The sequence below is a fragment of the Cyphomyrmex costatus genome, unplaced genomic scaffold (genome assembly GCF_001594065.2).
Source record: "Cyphomyrmex costatus isolate MS0001 unplaced genomic scaffold, Ccosl1.0 scaffold13, whole genome shotgun sequence".
NCBI classification, from domain to species: Eukaryota; Metazoa; Arthropoda; class Insecta; order Hymenoptera; family Formicidae; genus Cyphomyrmex; species Cyphomyrmex costatus.
This window is the reverse complement of record NW_017275282.1, coordinates 155988-176642: the sequence shown is the minus strand read 5'-3', so window position 1 is coordinate 176642 and position 20655 is coordinate 155988. Positions and strand designations below refer to the sequence as shown.

Below are 20655 nucleotides of genomic sequence, written 5' to 3'. Positions count from 1 at the left end.
TAATAGAAGTGTTTAATATATGTATATGAAATTAAATATTTATTATTTAAATAATTAATTTATAGTAAAGGTTAATAATAATTATTCTGCAAATTAAGTTTTTAAATGTAACAAAATTTTGGTTCAGTTAATCTGTTTGACCGACTATTTTATTAAAAATTTAATTACGTTATTTAATATCAGGAAACTTCTATCTAAAACTTATGTCAGGAAACTTCTATAGAAATATTTTTTATAAAGTTTCGTTTATAAAAAATTAATTTCAAATTTTTCTACAAATCTGTAATAAAAATTTAAACAAAACGTTTCATACATGTTTTCATAAAGAATTGCATTAAAAATTCCATTTTCTTTATTATCTGTATTTAATCTGTATTCCTAACATGTCGGGATTGATAAAACAAATAATTAGTTTAATAAATATGATTAAGGTACTAATATTGTATCAATAATAAATTAGACGGAGAAAGGTAATTTTCGTCACAAGTGGGAATAAACGGAATTAACTGTTTAATGGCGGAGCAACGTTCTACGTACAGCGCATTTTCCAAATCGAGTCATAACTCACGTAAGATTCGATCTGACGGTTAATTTCCGCGACGAGAAAGGTGATATGCGGTAGATCGTCGGCATCTAGTCAGTTTTTCTGAAAGTTTAATTGGAGCCACAGGCAATCCAATCTGACCACATGCGTTCGTGCACGAGTCTGATTTTTTCGGGTCGACACGTGATCTCTCCGCTTCTTGTCTCTGCGAAATTCGCGGAAATTTATCTCGCAAAAAGTTGTACTGTCGTACATCACTTCAACGAATAATTGCTTTAATTACAAAGCGATGCGTCTCTGTTTTTTTTATCTTCGAATCTCAGTGTCGAGATATCTAGCTCTTAAAGAATACTTTTTCAGTTTTGAGTCTCGTACAATTTCTGTGTGTCAATAAAAAAGACATTTCAATAGAATTATAAGATTTATAAATTAACAGAAAATTTTTATAGAGATAATCTTTTTATAAATTTCCTGGTGTATTTCCCCCAAAAAGTTATTTTCCATATTTTTTACAAATATGAATTAAATTAAGTAAAAGAATAAAATAATTTTTATATAAAAAATAGCGCTAAACTATTATATAATATATAATACTCAAATTTTTATCAAACATTTACAGAATAAAGTAAGTTTTAAAAAAATAAGCTTTCTCTAATTTAAATTCTTATAAATACAAATTAAATGTGGAAGAGCAACATAGTTTTTATATACATATAGCTAAACTATTATAAATATCTTAATTTTTATCGATTGTTTGAAGAATAAAGTAAAACTTTTCTAAAAAATATTCTATAAAAAAAATAAGAATTCTTCATTCTGTTTTTTCTCTGACTTGTAATCCTTAAAAGAATCTCTTAAATAAAGAAAAAACCACAACAAGCACGTAGTATAAGGAAAAAGTTCGCACAAGAAAATTCATTTCTTTTTCTTAACTTACGGTACAACAATCTTTTTCATTCTGTTAATTCATGTCGTAATGCTGCTTGCGACAGAAGAAAAATCATGGATTATTTGATTACTTGCGAGGGTATTTGGGTTAATTGAGGAGCTGTAAAAGCATTGCTCCACAATATAATGCGATATCTTTTTATGAAGAAATATTTCTCTACGATTAAAAACAATAGTTTTTCAGTTAATATCTTTCACAACGATGATGAATAGTAAGTAAACGAACTGTAAGTTATAGTAATTTAAAAAAAATATTTACTTTTACTATAAATTAAATTAAACGAAATTCTATAATATATTCCATTCCTATCGCTTTTTATATAGCCGTAGTTTGGGAGGCGATCAAAGTATATAGTTTCCTTTCTCTCTTTCTACCTTTTCTTTCGGCGGAATACATCGGAAACTCATTTCTGCCGATAACGGCCGACTCTCGAAATCGTGCACAGTCGTTTTCCAACAAAAGATTTGCGATAACACCGCCGCTCGATTAGAAAGCTTTTCGGCAAATCGCAAGATAAAATCACAGTGCATCCTTCCCTACTAAAAGGAAAACGAGATTGAATAATACTTAACGAATCCTCCCAAAGATATTCTTCCAAACTCTCTAGAGACGTTAGAAGGACGGGAAACGTCCGTAGCGATCGATTCGCCAATTGTGAGAAATCCTGAAGGACATAGTTCGCAAAAGAGCCCGCGGATAGGACTATCTCTTTGTGAAGTAATATTGTAAAAGAGATCTCTTTTCCTCTTTTCAGTGACGAAGCCGGCCAAGGTCACACCGATGGAGGACATTCAGCCCAAAGAGGATTCCTCAACAATTGAATCTTTGAAACCGTAAGTTTCTAATGAAATGTAAATTCATACAAAATATGCATTATACATTTTCTATTTTCTATGAATCTGCATTGAATAACTTCTAACATACCGCTTATAAATTAACTGTTATAATGGCGCTAAAACAGTATCAAATTTATGAATACAACAAATTAATAAATAAATTATAATGAATCTTATACTCAAGGAAAGGATATAACACTTTTTTAATAGGCCACCACCTTTTAAAGAGATTAAAACAAATAATAATTAACTTATTTAAAAAAAAATCACAGAATTGTTATGTAAGCTAGTACAAATCGACAATATTTATCATGTACAAAAATTTTGAATTAGCATATTAAATGAATTAACATATTAATCGTTCAACAGCATTCGTTAGACATACTATTTGTAATATTTATAATATTTATAGTTTTATCTTCTTGTCAGAAATATCAAACAATATGTTTTTTTTATATTATTATATATCTTACGTATATAATATTACCATTTTTAATTCTGTATATACCATTATCGTAATTAATAATTATTATTACAATAACATTTCAATCATCATATTATTATTAGGTATTATATGTTCTCCAAAACATTAATTTATGTGTTATTTGATTCATTGCAACTGTATAAATATAAGATTTCTTCGTTTTTGTTTAATTTTGAATTGATCAATTTTTCGAGTAGATACTTCATATTGGAAATGATATTATCATATCGTATCTATCACGTGATATTTTGAATATTACATTACAAAAATTAATCACCAATAGTTTAAATACAGTATTACTGTATCATATACATATATAAAATCAATACGGTGAGTAATTTACTTAAAACCCCCGCAAATGTCTCATTGAATTTGAGTATCTCGTATCTTGAATTCACGTTTGCATTGAACTAGACATTTATCATTGACATCAGTAAACAACACACTTCAAAATATAACTTTTAATTTCATTTCTAAAACTATATATTGCTTATAAAAATATTTCTTGGCTTGGATACATATTTCAAGGCTATTAAAATATCTTAAATTTACTTTTGTAGTTTATTTAGTATTTTTTCTTCTTTTGCACGTTTATAATATCAATAAACTTCAACAGTCCCAATATTCTCGTGAAAAACTTCAGTCGTTATTTCGCCAGTTGCAGTTTATTTGAGAAAATTTCGTCTCTAGATAACAGCCCATCGCTGTTAATCCTCGTGTTACACTATCTCGTACGAGTGAAGATTTACTCGTCGGGGAAACGCACTGCGGCAGACATTATCCGTACGGAAGACGATCCATGAAGTTCACTGTCAGTTTAAACAAGCGCGACCCACCCTTATTTCCATCGTTTGCCCAACTCAGTTTGCTTGTGCATTCAGCTGAGCGATATTTAATACGACACGTCCATTAAGAACCATAGATTGATTTCTCGTTGATCAGCTAAGTAACCAGCGCTTGTTCAAATAACGAGTATGCTATTCTACGAGCTGTCTCGGCTTCAATAGCTTGTGGGGTTTTCTATAATAATGGTTCTTTTTATAACTTAAATTTATTTTTACGATCTTAGAAAATACGTGAGATTTTTTTTATAGGAAAACAATGAGAAAAATATCTGGTTGGATTAATTGGAATTTTATTAAAAATGCACGGATCCGAATTTTTTGGTTAAATATATTAAATTTTAGTGAAGATGACCAGAATTTTGATTAATATAATTTTCTGGCTCATCCATTTTTAATCAAATATATTTTTCTTAGTATATGTATACCATATGTATTTCTTGATATCATTTGTCTCAATGCTCGATAATTCAACAATGGATGTTTGACAATAATTCTGATAATGGAAGATACGTTTGGAAAGATTGCCGTAGCGAATGAGATCATCTAATAAAGTTTATCTGGTTCGATGTTTTAGAAAGTCAGAAGCGGGCGGCAAGACAAGCAGCGGGGACGACTGCAGGGTATGCCGGAAGTCCTTCGGCCCTGAAGAAGTCTCACGAACTTGTTGCGAGTGTCAACATAAGGTCTGCGAGGACTGCGCCTCGTATTCAACGACAACGAATTCCGACGATCCGGTGAGGGTGCACATTTTTTAACATTTAACTAATCGACGTGTCCATTGTTTTCCGCTGGTAAATATTGCCGTAAAATGAGATTGGGTGGCGTTCAGACGTAAATTAATTGCCGAACAGGACGAAAACGAAAGAAAAACGTAAAAGCGTTTGAAGACACAGATAAAAACAAAGACTAGTGGAAATCTAATTTCGAAAATAACATCATAATTAAGCATGACATTTTACCGTTGTTTTCCTTAAATATTTAATTTATACGTTATAAATAATTGGACCAACTGTTCCTTTGACATTTCACATTAATGATAACGTCGCTTTCGATTTTTATTTGATTTTCGTTTTTATTATCAAAAGAGAAAATTAATTTTATTACTTATTAATAAGCAATAAAATTTAGTTAACTTGTCATATTTTGTGTAATGAAATAAACATATCTATAAGCGTTTTGTATTTTATGTAAATGTAAATCCATAATAATCGTTTTGCACTATGTGTGTTATCTATAATCATATATGCAAAGCAGGAAATAAAATATCGTATGAAATTAAGAAAATTAAATTAAAATAAAAATATAATCGAAAATATGAAATAGAAAAAATAAGATATCATAAAAAATATAAATAAAAATAAAAATTGAAAAATAGAAATGTTTTAAAAATAAGAAATACGTTTCATAAAGGAACTTGCAGAAATATTTTAAGAACGAGAATTACTTGTATTTGAAGCGTAAACGCAAAAGGGACAGTTAATTGCCGATCAATAAGACAAGAAAAGCCGAAAAATCACGATAGCAAGAATGAACGGAAGTCCTATAATACCAAGATTAACATCAACTTAATCGCATGCAGCTTTGCTGATTAATTTCGCTCTCGCTATTTCTCTCGACTTTATCGTTAAGAGAGAATCTTTACCCGTCATCCCCGTATAGGAACAAAACTGTCAGTAGAAAATTATTGTAAAAAGAAATTATTAGAACTTTCATTCTTTGACTATTCAAAGTTTTCCTCTTCATTTCCTTCCAAAATGCCTACGACAATTAAGTATACCTTTCGTCCGGATTGTTTAATGAGAAAGAAAGCGAAAAAACGATCGATATCTTTGTGACTTTAAATTCTAAACTTTTGTACTATATGTTATATTATATGATAAACGCGAGAATCTGACGGAAGTTTATTCGCAACTCGCACGAATTCACTCTGCGTTTAATCGCACCAAAGATTAATTGGTTTAATGGCGATTTTATTTGCCCTTCGCTCGTTGATACGCATGCATGATGTTGATCGGGCGTTAATTCTAATTACACACGTAATTGATAAATTCGGTAAATGCGCGCAGCCGATCGCACGAGATTTAATCTCACGCCGGATTACAATGGATGGCATACCCTTGCACGACATTCCTGCGGGCAACCCAAATTCGGTAGAATGTGCGTAATCATTCTGAATCTATTCATTCTGTATTTCTATTCATTTCTAGCACACGGCATATCGCTATGGTAATCTAAATTCATTAAAATATCGTTCTTCCACATTTGACAAAACGGAATGTTGTATAGAAAAATCCGGTGTGTGTGAATACGATGGAAATGCGCGCATTTAGTAAATTTCGAGATTTACATTTCCGCTCCATTCGCTATTTTTGACGTCCTGTGGAATATATACAATATATGGAATATATATGGAAAGAAAAATATATACTTCGTTTTCACGCTCAAATTCCGTCATTAACTTCGCGTATTATAAATAAAATAAAAAGCAGAACAAACTTAATGCGATTATACAAAATATTATATATTAAATTTACACCGTAATAACCAATAACATTTACAAAAGTTAATTATATTGGTATGCTTGCTGCATTTGTATTATCGAAGTAAAAACAATGCGTAACATTCTATGAAATGGAAAATTGCATATACGCTTTTCAGATTTGTAATAAAATTTTTAGTTTTTTTATTTGTAAAAAAAACTTTTAGAAATTGCGAATTAATGTGATTTTTTAAGATAGTAAATTAAATGTCTGTTTCTTTCTTTTATCTATTATACTTCTATATATTATACTTTAATTTATGTGTCAACAAATTCCATCATTTGTATTGTAAATTTAAATGGTACTATTAAATCTATATTTACCTGAAATACTAACAATAAGTTCTGTAACAATGCAATCAAAAGCACGACTTAATAGTTCAGTTTTTAAAATTAAACATAATTAGGGAGCAATGTGTCAATATTAAACGCAAACTTATTGCCAGTAAATAGCGCATGGACAAGTGTTGACTGCTTTTTATCTGAAAATGTTACAGTCTTCATGGCGATGTAGCGTTTGCCGTCGAAAGATTGCCTCGAGGGACCAGCCGATAGTGACACAAGAATCTACAGATTCGCTGCTAGATGTGCCGTGCTTGGAAGCTCTTCACAGGAGACACAGCGATGCCCGACTCGGTCCCACCGGAAGTCAGATAGGCGGACTAGGAAGTGGATTGGCTCCACCGAGAAGTCCAGAAATTCGAAGGCACTCCGACGTTTCACCAGCTAGCCTCAAGGAATTAGAGAAGGTAAGCAAAAGCTTGGTTTCCGTTAATATATGCTTCCTTGAGTTGAACGATTAATCGAGAATAATGTAAATAGCATAACTGCTTCGTAATGATCCAATCTTTCTGATGGCTTTAATTCAATGCAAATAGATGCATAACTATCCCTTCCCACAGCACAATTTCAATTTCTAAAATATTAGATGACAAATAGAAGAATAATATATTGTTGATTAAAATTGTATGGACAACGTAATTATATTCTATCCTTTTATTTTATTTTACAAAGTGTAACTTTTCTTCGAATCAAAGCTACTTTCTTAATATTAAATATGCATATATGTGTGTGTGTACGTATGTATGTATATATTTTCAATCTAAATCTTTTTAGAGAATTAATTATCTTCACAAAAAATATACACTTAAAACGGAATAAAATTATCTTTTTACTATTAAAAGGAGAAGATAAAATTTTCCAAATTATATGAAAAGCAAGGGCCACGCTTTACGTGCGCACCGTATTTGACTGGCTTTCGATGTTACAATTTTCTACCGCACGAGATTCCCTTTTCCTAGCGAGGTGCATAATTCAACATCCTAAGAGATATACTGTTATACGCGAGAATATTCGTGCAGCCATGTTTGAAATTAGGGTTGCTGAATTATACTGCTGCCAAAGGAGTCAACGTATATGCTTTGAGTGTCCGCTTGAACGCTTTAAGCTACACTTTGCTGTTATCTTAAATGCATACACCGTACTATTCACTGAGATTCTTGCATATCACCTGCATTATGCAACAAAGTGCAGATCGCTCGTTAAGAGGGATTTCGAATTATTCCATTCCGATTACGATCGGCGACTGCAAGAATAAAAAAGTCTCTTTTTCATGAGTGCTGTTTTCAAATTGTATTCTTTTTGCACACTTTCAGAACATTATAGATTACATAACGTGATTTATCTTATTGTAATATCAATCCCAGCCCAATTATTCTATATAAAAATTGCGTTAGAAACCCGTCAATCTTGAATCGTATTTTATAACTTTTTAAAATCATTATTTATAATAAGATATTAAAATATTTAATACATGAGTAATACAAAAGAAAAAAAGAATTTTTTACGCGTTACTTGGGTTTTAATAAATTTTGTAAAACTCTCTTGTATTTTCTTTTTTGTAAAAGTATAGAAATAATATTACTCTCGCAGCAACATATTGCAGATATATCTGAATCAACCGTTTCACTCATTATGCCTTTTATGTTCGACTAATTTACGGTAATTTACGAGAGGTCGTAAATTGTTCGAACGATCATATCGACGATCGTCGTCCTCGTCACGTGCGGCTTTAACGAGGTGCGCTTCCGCCGGTCGGACCCGACGCGGAGCTCGACTACTCTCCACGAGATCTCATTGCGCGTATATCGTGTGCACTTGTCACACAAACGGAGCACCCGCAGACATACGCACGCGCGTATATCGGAAACAAGTGCACACCAATGCGTATGTTGTACATGTGTGCAACTAGACTTCTCATTACACTCGACACTCAGACAGATAATTATCGAGCGCGTAATTGCCGTGCGGCCTCGTAGCAATCGTAGACTTCGAGAACTCGAACGAAAATGCATCGTAAGGCCGTACAGACATTTTACAATCCTGAAATATGATCTATCTAAAGAGCCAAGCAGCTTCTATAAGTCACAAGATAGAAAATCTTTCGATTTTTAATGAACTATAAAAGAAAACAAGTCTTATAACATACTTTTACGTCCATTTCTACCAATGTAGATTAATTTTTATCTCGGTTTAGCTTGCTCTTTATCTTTCCTTTGTTCTGAGAATTAGAAAATAAAGAATTAGAGAATAAAGAGTGAACTAAACCCAGATTAAAGTTAATCTTTATTGGTAGAAATGGACATCACTGGTAATACTTGTTATTGATAGTACAGCTGAAATTTCTCCGGCGCTTTCTTGTCGCTACACGTATATTGCTCCACATTCCACGCTCTGCAACTTATGTCGCGTTTACATGATGTGACATTTAAGCGAATCAATACCTTTGAATTTATCGAAGCTCCGATTATTGATTGCACACAGCTCTCGAAGGCTGAAACTTACATTGTGCTAGGCGACAACTTCGTAGCACCGGTAGACGTCTCACCTCGAGAATTTATCGACAGTCGTTTTTGTCGCTTGGCAGAATAATCGGATCCGTGCGCGCACGGCGGAAACGGCTGCGGAAACGAAAGAAAGTGGAGTGAAATTGAAATGAAGGAGGGCGTGTTTTTGCACGTAGATAGAAATAAGGGAATAAAAGTGGCAGATTCGAAAACCTTTACAGCCGCGTATTGCTTTACCACGCAAAAATATCGAAAATTCATATATATAGGTTTATCATAACTTTCGTTACAAAAACTGCCTTTTTCTGCGTTGAATTTACATATTCCGTGTTTATTTTTTTTTCCCTCTCGTTTCAATTTTTGCTTAACAAATTTATTCATTCAGATATATTTTGTGTACAACACGTAGTTTTGTTTTCGTAATTGATTGCTGCACTTATAAAAGAATTGTTTAGATATCGAAATAGAATTAAAATATTTTCACTACTCATAGCTCATTCAATGTATACATTTCCACTGCCATTTATTTATTTATAATTTCCGCACTTCTCATTTTCCTTTCTATCCGTTCTATTCATTATATAGAATAGGACATGCAACATAATAAATTACTGTTAAATCATCCTTTCATGAAGTGTGATGTCTCTAAATAACCAAAACGTGTCAACGCCATTTGTCTAACGAGTTCGACACAAAAGAAGGGGCGGATTCCGGATCATAAATCTGCTTCATCGGAACCGTCATGACGTAATGAACGTCCTACAAGCGTTTACGCACATACGTAGGCGTAGACAAACCGAGAGGAGATATCTCGTATTTACGACGGCAAACGCTAATTCTGGAGTTTATCGCTCGCTCTCGCGCGTCAGTCTCTCACGATACGCCCCGCTTGGTGAAGGACGCCTAGCACGTTTATCTTGCTCGTAGTAATTGTCGTTGGCGCTTTTTCCATCTCGAGATTCAATCCACTTTGTTGCTATTCGCGCGTCACGGCTGCCGGTTTCTCGTGAGCTAAAACGGCCGTATGATGGATGGAATGGAATGACTGCAATACCGCCGGCGGAATTGCGGAAATGTGATCGCAACGTTTAAGGCATGGTGCGAAAAATAACGACTATTACATTATTGCCAATTTAGGGAATTAAATTCGGAGCTTTTTCCCACACTGAAAGGTATTATTTAAAAGTATACAAAGTTCAAGAGAATTTTTAGGAGAAAAAATGTAAAGAAAAGAAATATTTAAATTATATATGGCTATAATATATTGAGATATTTTATTGCAAATTTATGTTAATACTGCAATTTCATTAATTTTACATTAATTTGAAATCATTTTAAGCCATTTAAGTTGGAATGTGTCGATACCACAACTTATGGTTGAAATTCACTTGAATTATTTGTGTAACACCCCGATCTAAAAATTGTAAAACGATTTCTAAGCGTCTCAGGCGTCTGAGTGCAAACACGTCTGCATTCGGATTAAAATTGCATTTGGCACTTCTGTTTATACTATACCTAAGCGCCCTACATTACCGGTACTAGCTTTCTGAGCTACATGCACTTAAACGTTCCGGTTACGCCTATTGGATAATTTACGACCGGCTGAGCATTCTGAGTGATGCGCAACATGCAGAGTATCTGCTACATCCCCGTGTCACGCGTGTCTTGCACTTCGAAAATCATCGGCGTACATACACTGTCGTCAGTGTATTGCATCGTATGATGCAAATGGCGACCTAGATTTTTTTTTTCGAATAGATCGCGCTGCTATGGAGTGTAGCCGTAACGTGGTTTCGTCGAGAGGAAATTATCGCGACACGCGGGAGAGGAACGACATCTTCGCGCCACACCCTCGTCGTCATCGCGTTAAAATAACGTTTTCGCACGCCCGCGCGCTGCATCACCATGAATATTTATGCGCGCGACAGGTGCTCGGAAGCGGAATCGAGCTGGCACATCTACCCGGAGTAGCAGCGATGAGCGAGAAAGACGTGCCCAGCATCGCACCCCTTCCCCCTCCCCCCCCCCGTTCGTTGCCCCGATCCTAATGGAACCTTAACGCTGAAACCTTCTCGAACTTGGTCAACGGCCTGTATACGCGCACCTCACCTCGGTTTAATTGTTGCCGACGTGCAATTATGCCGCGCGGCGGGATCGCGTGACGAAACCGGGACGAAGTTAATTTTCGGATGTAGCCATTTCATTATTATCGCAAACTCTCAGCCATGTTTCCGCGGTCTCCTTTCTTGTTAGCCGCAGGCGTGTCGGGGACGATATTAATTTTCATTATCAAAGGGCAGCGCACCAACTTCAGAGCTTTCGAGCAACGAGCGAAATGTCTTTGTTGCAATTTGCCGGTGAAGTGAGTTATTTTAAATTCATGGAATTGATTCACGTTAGAGCACAGTGCAATAACTCGTTTCATTTATAGACATAATCTTACTGTCGTCTCAAACGTTTCTCGAGTCTAAAAATAATCCAAACTCGCGCATTAGACAATAATTTAATGCGCAATTTGATCGTTCAACAATTTTTCAATCTTTTTAGAATATTTCCTAATATATATATATATATATTTCTAATATTTAAAGTATACATTTTTATATTTAAAATAAAGTAGAAAGATAGTATTTGATCGTGGCGTATTCATCTGCCATTGAGAGAGTAAATAATTTCTTTTCAAATCAGCACAGGAAAAGATTTTGTTGAAAATTTGTATTTAAAAATTTAACTAGATACACACAGATCAGAAAATAATTTGTTAAATTATCAAAATAATTATGTAGAACATTCGAGATGGTAAAAACAAAACAGTTTTTTCATCGACAAATAAAGTTGCTATAATCTATCAAACTTTATGTAATATTGTTCACCATGCTTGAGTTTTCTACATAAATATTTATTCAAAAATTTTGATGATTTAACAAAATTTTCAGATCCAGCTAAATTTTCAAATACTTGAGCAAAATCAATTTTTTCTTTTCGTATAAATGATAAATACAACTGCACAGCTTCAGTCATTCGTGCAATTATAAACCCCAGAGTCATAGTTGATCTCTGTGCGTTGATTTAACTGTTAGCTTCTAGGTGTCAATATGTGCTGCCTAATCTTGTACATGCACACCCTGCCCTTGCCGTGTTGTTGGGGATGCTTGGACTTTCCACCCCGCCCTTACTCACGGCCTACATGTGGTGACGTTTCCCGCATCGAACCCTAATCTCTGTATCGTAATGTTGTAGTTTCGAAAGGTTACAGGAGAACGCCAGAGAGAGGACCTCAGATGGGAGCGCGACCTGGACCGGAAAAGCAAGTCGAGGGGTGGTTCGCCCGATCGCCATCAAGCCTCTGATATAGGGAGAGCGACTAGCCCTCAGAGAGTCGTCATGCCGGCTCAAACGGGTGGTAAGGATCATTTTACTCGTTCATGCGAGATATCTGTTGTTCCTTCATATCACAGATGTCACATTTCGCGTAATGATCGCATGTTACGACACAATCGAAGAAATAAGAAATTATATAGCTCGTTTTTTTTATATATGAAGAAAAATGGAGTTCATATCATAATATGATACTATATTTACTACTAACCACAAGGATGTGGAGTATAGTAATGCTGTTACTTTTTGATAACATATTGATAATAACAATTTTTTATGATTGTAAAACTACGATAACTAACTAACCGCCAAGATTGGGAAAGTCACTTTGAAAAATAACTTTCCACTTTTGTAACGATTGACTTTTCCAACTTCGGTATTACCGTCACTATCATAAAAAAATTCGCAACGTTATCACGAAATCGTTATTATACCTAAGTAATGTAAAACATAACAACATTACAAGTAACGTATTGGCATCCCTATTGACTTTTTAAGGATGAAAAGTCAATAGGGATGCCAATACATTATTATATATTTTTAACAAAAATATTTAAAGAAGACTAGTATGTTTTGTAAAGGTTTTTGGAGTCGATTAAATTCGATTCTGATTTTAGAATTATAGTTACTCATAAAATTCAAATTTCAAAAAAAATAATCTGAATATAGTGGAAACTCGTTTTTAAGAGAGAGATTGTTGATATTGCTGAATTTGAGAATGTAATCTTAGTCAAAGCCATAGGTTTTAACGAATCGGCTGGAGCAAAAAAATCGGGAATAAAGCAAAAAATTAGCAAAAAAATAGCAAAAAAATGTGTTATTGGTCGTGTTTGATTGTGCTGAAGTGGCTGTGCCAGCTTAATAGACGTAAATCGAACGAGTGACAAAATAAAAGAAGATATACTCAAATAGACACGCCTTTGCAACAAGGGTAAATGTATTGTAAAATTTTAGACTTATAATTTTATTTATTTGATATATTATTTTTATAGATATCTTTAAACTTCAAACGTTTTAAATTTTTAATTACAACATTTTCGAGAGAGAATGTAATTCCTTATATTTATAAAAATATTTCTGTAAAATAAATATTTTCACGGGGGGAAATATAAAATTTTGTTTTAAATATACTTATAAAAATTGTTTTGTATATTTATTATTACAATTGAATAATTTACATTACATAACGAAAACACATTATCTCTATCACAGTCAATCAGCAAATGTTATTCAAAATCAAAATAAGTTTCAACATTTCGTTCTACGTTAACCGCATCGTCTTTCGATTTACTTAGAGTGTTAATCATAATATCATCTTTCAATTTCCTTGATAAAGCGATCGAGCAGGAAGGCGGTGATTTGGACGACGAGGAGGAACGTCGACGTCGCGCTCGTCGCGGAGGCGGTACGATTCGTCGCAAATCTCGCGTAACCAGGCAAAGGTCTTACGATGATGAAATCAAAACAGCGGCCACGATGGCTACCGGTGGAGCGCAACCCACGCATCCTGACACTGGCCTAGGACTTCCGGTTCAATTACCAAGACGAGCGTCAGCCTACGACGTTTACGCTGTACCTGGAAGTAGCGGTCTTAATGCGATGGCTATCGCCGCCGCCCAACAAAGAACCTCTATTTCGGCGCAAGGTGCGTTGATATACACGATTCATTGCACCAAATGAAAAATTTCTTCTTTGGTTTCCGAAAACTCGCGATGTTAATTTTATTTTACAACGCTTAACAAAGCTTTTCAAAAAAATATAAAAATAATTTTATTTGAATTAAAATAATTATATAGAACGTTTAAACTGTTTGCTAGAATGTTAAAATTTTTTTGTAGCATTTTCGTCAACGTTAAGCATTCTACATAATTATTTTAATGATTTAAAATCCAAAATTGTTTTTTTCGTGCATTTTGTGTGTGATTAAAATATTTTTAATTAAAATGTTTTCTAATAAAAAATATCGCTTTTAGTAGACACTTGATATGTGTGAAATATATAAGAATTAATATTTTTTATCATATACTTTTACTTCATATCTAAAATATCAATTTCGTATAAATCATCCATCAGACATTTCACTAAAATAACAAGCAGTATATGTATATGTATATTGATAATTTCGCTATATACATGTACAATATATTTATTTGCATAATCTTCGTAATTTCTGTGCTATCTTTGACCTCCCGGGCTATTCTCCCAGAAGAAACTTTAGCAACTCACTCTTTCGCCACCAGGCGGAAACGCCGAAATTTCCAACTTCTCCCACACTTCCCTCCAGATATTATAGCAAGCTGGCAACATATGCTCCGATTTCTCTGTCACACATTGCGCGTTTACGAGTTATCGCAATGGCATCCTCGACAAGTTAGAAATGACTGTGCTCTAAGGGATTCTAAGGGCTGCAAAAGCTGCCATGTTGGCTAGGATAATCGAATAGACCTTGTCGAGCAGTAATTCTAGCTTGTGTATTGTTCGTTTTGTTCCCATAACTTCCTCCGTTCGTTGTAGAAACAATTTACCCCATTACGTGAATACAAGCGGTGGTTCACCAACAAAAGCAACTTTAAGGAAATGAGTAAGCCGATTTTTGCTAAATATATTGACCACGTGATGTGGTCTTGTCTATTTGCTCGACATTTTCTACCATGAGAAACGTTTTAGTACGGTATAGACGGCAGAGACTCTCGACAATATATATTATACTTTCAAATATACCGCGACTTCCATTTCAATTAACTTTACGATCTCAGGGAGAACTCGTAATTTAAACGTCTCAAAACGATACCTATCATTTTGTGCAGATTTGGAGGTAAAACTTCGTGAAAATTTCACGATAGTACAATCAACAAATTGTTAGTAACCAGTTGTTGAGGATACCATTAAAATTTTCCGCACGGAACAACTTTAAATAACAACTGTGAGACACTAGTTTCAGAATTCCCATTTTCATGCATTCAATTCAGTCGCGTCTGTTGAACGTGTGTCGCGTATCCTGAGATACATTTCTATAACTGCAGTGTAACTTGAACAGTGCGCGCGCGTATATTACCAGCCTGCGTGATCGGAAGCACTAAACAAGCATCTCGACTCGACATAGAAATTCTGCTTTTCTCTTTCCTTTCCCTCCCGCCCTTCTTCGGTCTATCGAAAAGCCCTGCACGCGGTGAACTTGCAGCGAACTTTCTATGGAAACTATTTCCGATGCGTCATAGAGAAGCGTACGGACGTAACGCGGTTTCAAAGCCATCAGTACTCATGCATGTACGCATTGATCGCCTATTCAGATACTTTTAAAATTTCCATTTTACTCTGAGCGTAACGTGTTCCAGTCTCAATTTGATATTTGGCTTGATACAACGTGAGTTTCGCCCGTCAAATATATACTGATATTGCACAAAATAATACTACGTATAGATACAGTGAAACAAACTTTGACCAGCCAACTTAAGTTTTGCACAAATCGAGAAACCAAAGCGAGTAATTCCCTTTTCGAGGGAAATTACTCAAGAAAATTATTATCACACATTATTATTACATTTCAGTTTGAAAAGAAAACATGGAATGAACAATTGTACGCAGATAAAATGACATTTTATCGACTACAGCGTCTTTGAATAAAAATGTTATTCTCGCAAAAATTTAATTAGCAAGTCTTTTATAACTTTTCAATTTTTAATATTAGAAAGTTTGATAATACAAATTGAAGTTCAACCAAAAAAATTAAAACAAAGATTAAAACAACGAAGAATAAAATTTGATTATCTACATCTAACCGCGAGATTAAATTGTCGAAAGTCTTTTTAAATTTCTCTCTCTTTCTCTTTCTAATTAGTTATGATATTTTAATGTTGTGATATATTTCGTTATTTCCTTTTCTTTTTGCAATAAAACAAAATGTACTCCTATTCAAATAACCCGTATATAATGTGACCTGTACTTGTTTCTCTATCCTACGCAACCAAAAGCTGAAAACTCTACTTCCTGTTACAGAGAGAAACAACATTGATATTTGACCCGCATCGTACTTTAGTGTGAAACATTCTGACTATTTTATTTCTTTCAAATGTAATATGTTCAACACCTTTGAAATTTTTATGTATAATAATAACTACATATTTCGATATTCTAATATCACCTTTTTCGTTGTATTGTTTTATTTCTGATAAAAAAAACTAATTATAACATTTTATCCATTATATAATCTGATCGATTTCAAATTCCTGAGATATATGTATACATATATATAATAGCTTTAAAATATGTTTTATAACCCAACTCTTATCTCTCCCGAGCCGTTTTATTAAATCCATGCTACTTTTTTTATCTCTTATATTTCAATATATCAGGGACTTTATTATTCAAGGCGATTCACTCGCTATTGTGAGTCACATTTAATATTTCAAGTATAATATGGTTGGCCTTAAAACGTCGTTGGTCATTTACTTTTCCGTAGGCACCCGAGAACCTGAAGAACGGCCAGCTCGCAGGTCCTCTTTCCGCGCCGTGAAACCAGTGATGCCGTACGACGCGGCCGACGACGAGAAAATGATTAAGCTAGACTCGTCATCTGCACCTGCGGTAGTGTCGCCTGCGTCCCAACCCGTTCTTATACCCGATGAAGAAAGGCGCAATCGACGAAGAGGCTCCCAATTGTAAGTTACTGTTGGCGCCGTTATATGATTTATTATGTAAAAGAGGAGAGAAAAGCATGACCACGCATCTATGAATCATTATATGATATAAGCAAAGTGAAATCTATTTTTTATTAAGAAGTTAAGCTATCCTGTTTGACATGGCGTGTTGAAAATCTGATTCCAATGCGATTTAATTTGACGTTTATTACATGTAATAGCACTCACGAGATCTTATTTATCATTTTGTTATTACACATTGAATCTTTAGATCATTGAACAATTACAACGTATTTGAATCCTTTATACTTATAGAATAACAAAAAAGTTTAGTCATAAAGTTTATCATATCATTATAGTAACGTATATGATATATATTTACAAAAAAAATAAATTCTAAAATGTTGGTTATATGTTATCACATACGAAAAATTACAAGCATCACAAAATAGTCACCTTTAACTTTAATGTAAGTTTTAAGGCGTTTTCGAAACACGGTAGCTGCAGCACATTTTTCAATGGATAATTTCTCCCAGGTGGCCGATAGAACGATTTTGAGTCTACTAACCGACGAAAATCTTTTAGTGCAGTTTTTTTGATATTTAATAAGATATTACTAACTCTCTTTTTTTTGTAGAGTTTTTTAATAAAATTATGTATAAAGGACTCTTGTTAAAAAATAAATTTAAAAATGAATAAAGGGCATAAGAGTCAAAAATTAAAACTAATCTTATACGTCAATTTTAAAAAAAAAAATTTTATTACGAAGATAAAGTTTTTTAATATTTTTTTAATGTTTCTTTTTAATGTACATTATTACTTGGGTAACAAGCTAATGTTATTTGTCATCATTTCGACGTTAAAATGATTATAACGTCAATCTGCTATCCGGATAATGACTTAACAAACACTAAACTTTATTAGATACACATATTTTGTTATCATCTTGTATAATATAATATATTATACATTCTTATGTTATGTTACATGTAATTATATATTATTTAATATATTAATATACATTCTTATGTTTAAGTAAACATTACAATAACCAACGTAATTAATTTTTTATAAGTTATAATAATAATCTAATTAATTTTTACAATACTTTAATTAATATTAATAATGAATTGTTCAAATAATCGCCAGAAACTTATTTATTATTTCGGCTTTCTGCAATATTCTCTAGCAATGGAAATGACGCAAATCTGCCGATTTCAATTTTGTACTTTAATTTCGAACTTCCACATATTTGCTTGTTTTTTGACACCGGAATTTTGACGTCACGGTAGACATTTCGCCTCCACTTCCCGAAAGTAATTTAAACTTTTACACTTGTGTACGTGCGTAAAAAAAGATCTAGCCCACGTTTTCCACGCCGCACGCGCGCGTTTGCAAATTAAATATTTCCCATCCAAATATATCAGGCTAAATTTAAATTTTATCTTTGCATCGAATCTCTCTCTAAAAAGAATAAAAAAAGATATTAATAATAATTTCTTAAAATCGAACAGAATTCGAAACAAAAGAGCTTTTACAGTAAATTACAAGCTAAAATTAATTCTTAAAAGTACTTTTTCCTAATAAGAAATGCTGTCAATATATACTTCAATTCTCTGGAGTATATCCTTTTTATCCTTCGAAGTCGCTGTTTCTTTCCAATAATACACATTTAAACGTACAATCGAAACTTCCTATTGTTAGGTAATCTGGTCAGTTCTATAAGCAGAATGGGATACTTGCATGAAAAACATGGAAATCAAAATTGAAAAATAAATCGACACATATCTCGAAATAAATTGTTAAAATATTTCTTGAATGATGTATCTATAATTATATATTGCACAAAATTTTCGTAATTCATAATATTATTTATATCCATTTAATTATGAACGAAATAATTTCAAATGTTCAATATACAAAGTATCTTGAAACAATTCTCACATGTACAAGCATGTCCAGAATATTTACTGAAAAATTTCCACATTTTACCATACTAACATTTTTTACACGAAATGGTAGTCTTGATATGTGTCACGATCAGTCAAATGCATTCAGATTTCAAAACAAAGTAATATAACAGAACAGAGTAATATAAAACCATGTACGTTTCTGTCATTCAATCTACTTTGAGAAAACGATGTAATTGCCGCCTAGCGTTTACATCTCATTAAAGCTCGTTTGCACCAATAAGTTTGGATTAAATAAAGGTGGGATTAAAATATACCTTAGAGATTTACTATCCGTTTTTTGTAATTTTACTAGTAATACGGACGAAGGAAAATTTACTTAGTTAAGTTTAACTCGAAACGACCGGACTTTAAGTTTTCTTTTATAGCAAATGAATATCGATTCGTAATCAACGAAAGATTCCAATATAGAACCAAACAAGTATTTTTCTTGTATCTATCAGCGCGGCGAAAATAAGGCTCGATCTTCTCCGTCTGTGATTTCTTCCCTTTTCCACGACTTTTACTCGTGATTACTCCTTTTTTTCCAATAAAACGTAACGTATGTTGTAAGTACATATACGCGCATCGCCAGCAAGAGGTCGAGTGGATTGCAAACAGGGGAGTTTGCTACTAGAGAAATAATTAATACCACCCTATCCCTTCTCCTACTCTTCGTTAAGTGTGCGCATTTACTCGCGTGCGAGCATCTGCGGTTCTTGCTAAAGTCGAGTTCGGAACTGTTACAATTTCGGAGAGCTTAATTTTCCGCGCTATAGAAGGTTACTCGAAAATGCAGCATAACGGCAAGCTTGCGATTAACTATTCGAGAGGCTTGCGTTTATAATGCAGTACTCAATACGGATAATACTACGAAATTGCACAAATTTAAAATATACATATTTGAATAACATATGTAATATTGAAATTTAAATCTGTCTTAAATACGTGCAATCGCGCGTATTCTCTATATTTAAATTAAATATATTCATTATACCTTGAAGAATTTCACTTGAAATAAACATTTTAATCTTAATAATTTTTATTTTCATTTTTAACATATTTTATTTACACAGACAGAATGCCATGGTTTTGCTGAAACAAAAATTTAACTAGATACACAAATCTGAAAATAATTTGTCAGATCAGCAAAATAATTATGTATATTTACACTCAAACTGGTTACTAAAATATCAAAATTTTTTACAACATTATCATCATTTGCAACTTGAACATCTTACATAATCATTTTAATAGTTCAATAAAATTATTTTTAGATTTAGCTAAATTTTCAGATACTTCAGCACAATAGTCTTTTCGTCTAAGTTTCTCTAAATCTGATTAAAAAAATAATATTTAAAACAATTAAACTAATTAAAACAATTAATAAAAGAAACAGGGCAACGAGCCATAAATTCGTTAAAATATTAAACTATAAACTAACGGTAAATAAAAACTGTCATTTGTATTAAAATATAAAGTTTAATAATAATTAAAAATTAAAAACAAAAATTAAACACAAATATTTCGGGGTATGTTAAGTTAGCACCCCAACTATAGTACTCAGGAGTTCTGATTAGAATTCCCACTTCCTTTTGACGAGACGAAGAATTCCTTATAGTTAATAACAAGAGTTCCGCTCAATAAA

General features: G+C 33.0%; 1 protein-coding gene across 1 annotated transcript in view; it reads left to right on the top strand.

Annotated features, from left to right (window-relative positions):
- Positions 1-14020: 14020 nt before the first annotated feature.
- Fife (regulating synaptic membrane exocytosis protein fife) overlaps positions 14021-20655 on the top strand; it is an 82734-nt gene continuing 76099 nt past the window's right edge. Inside the window, exons 1-2 of the mRNA XM_018550812.1 lie at positions 14021-14066; positions 16881-17079. Coding sequence (XP_018406314.1) covers positions 14021-14066; positions 16881-17079 — 245 coding nt within the window. The remainder of the gene's footprint in view (positions 14067-16880; positions 17080-20655) is intronic.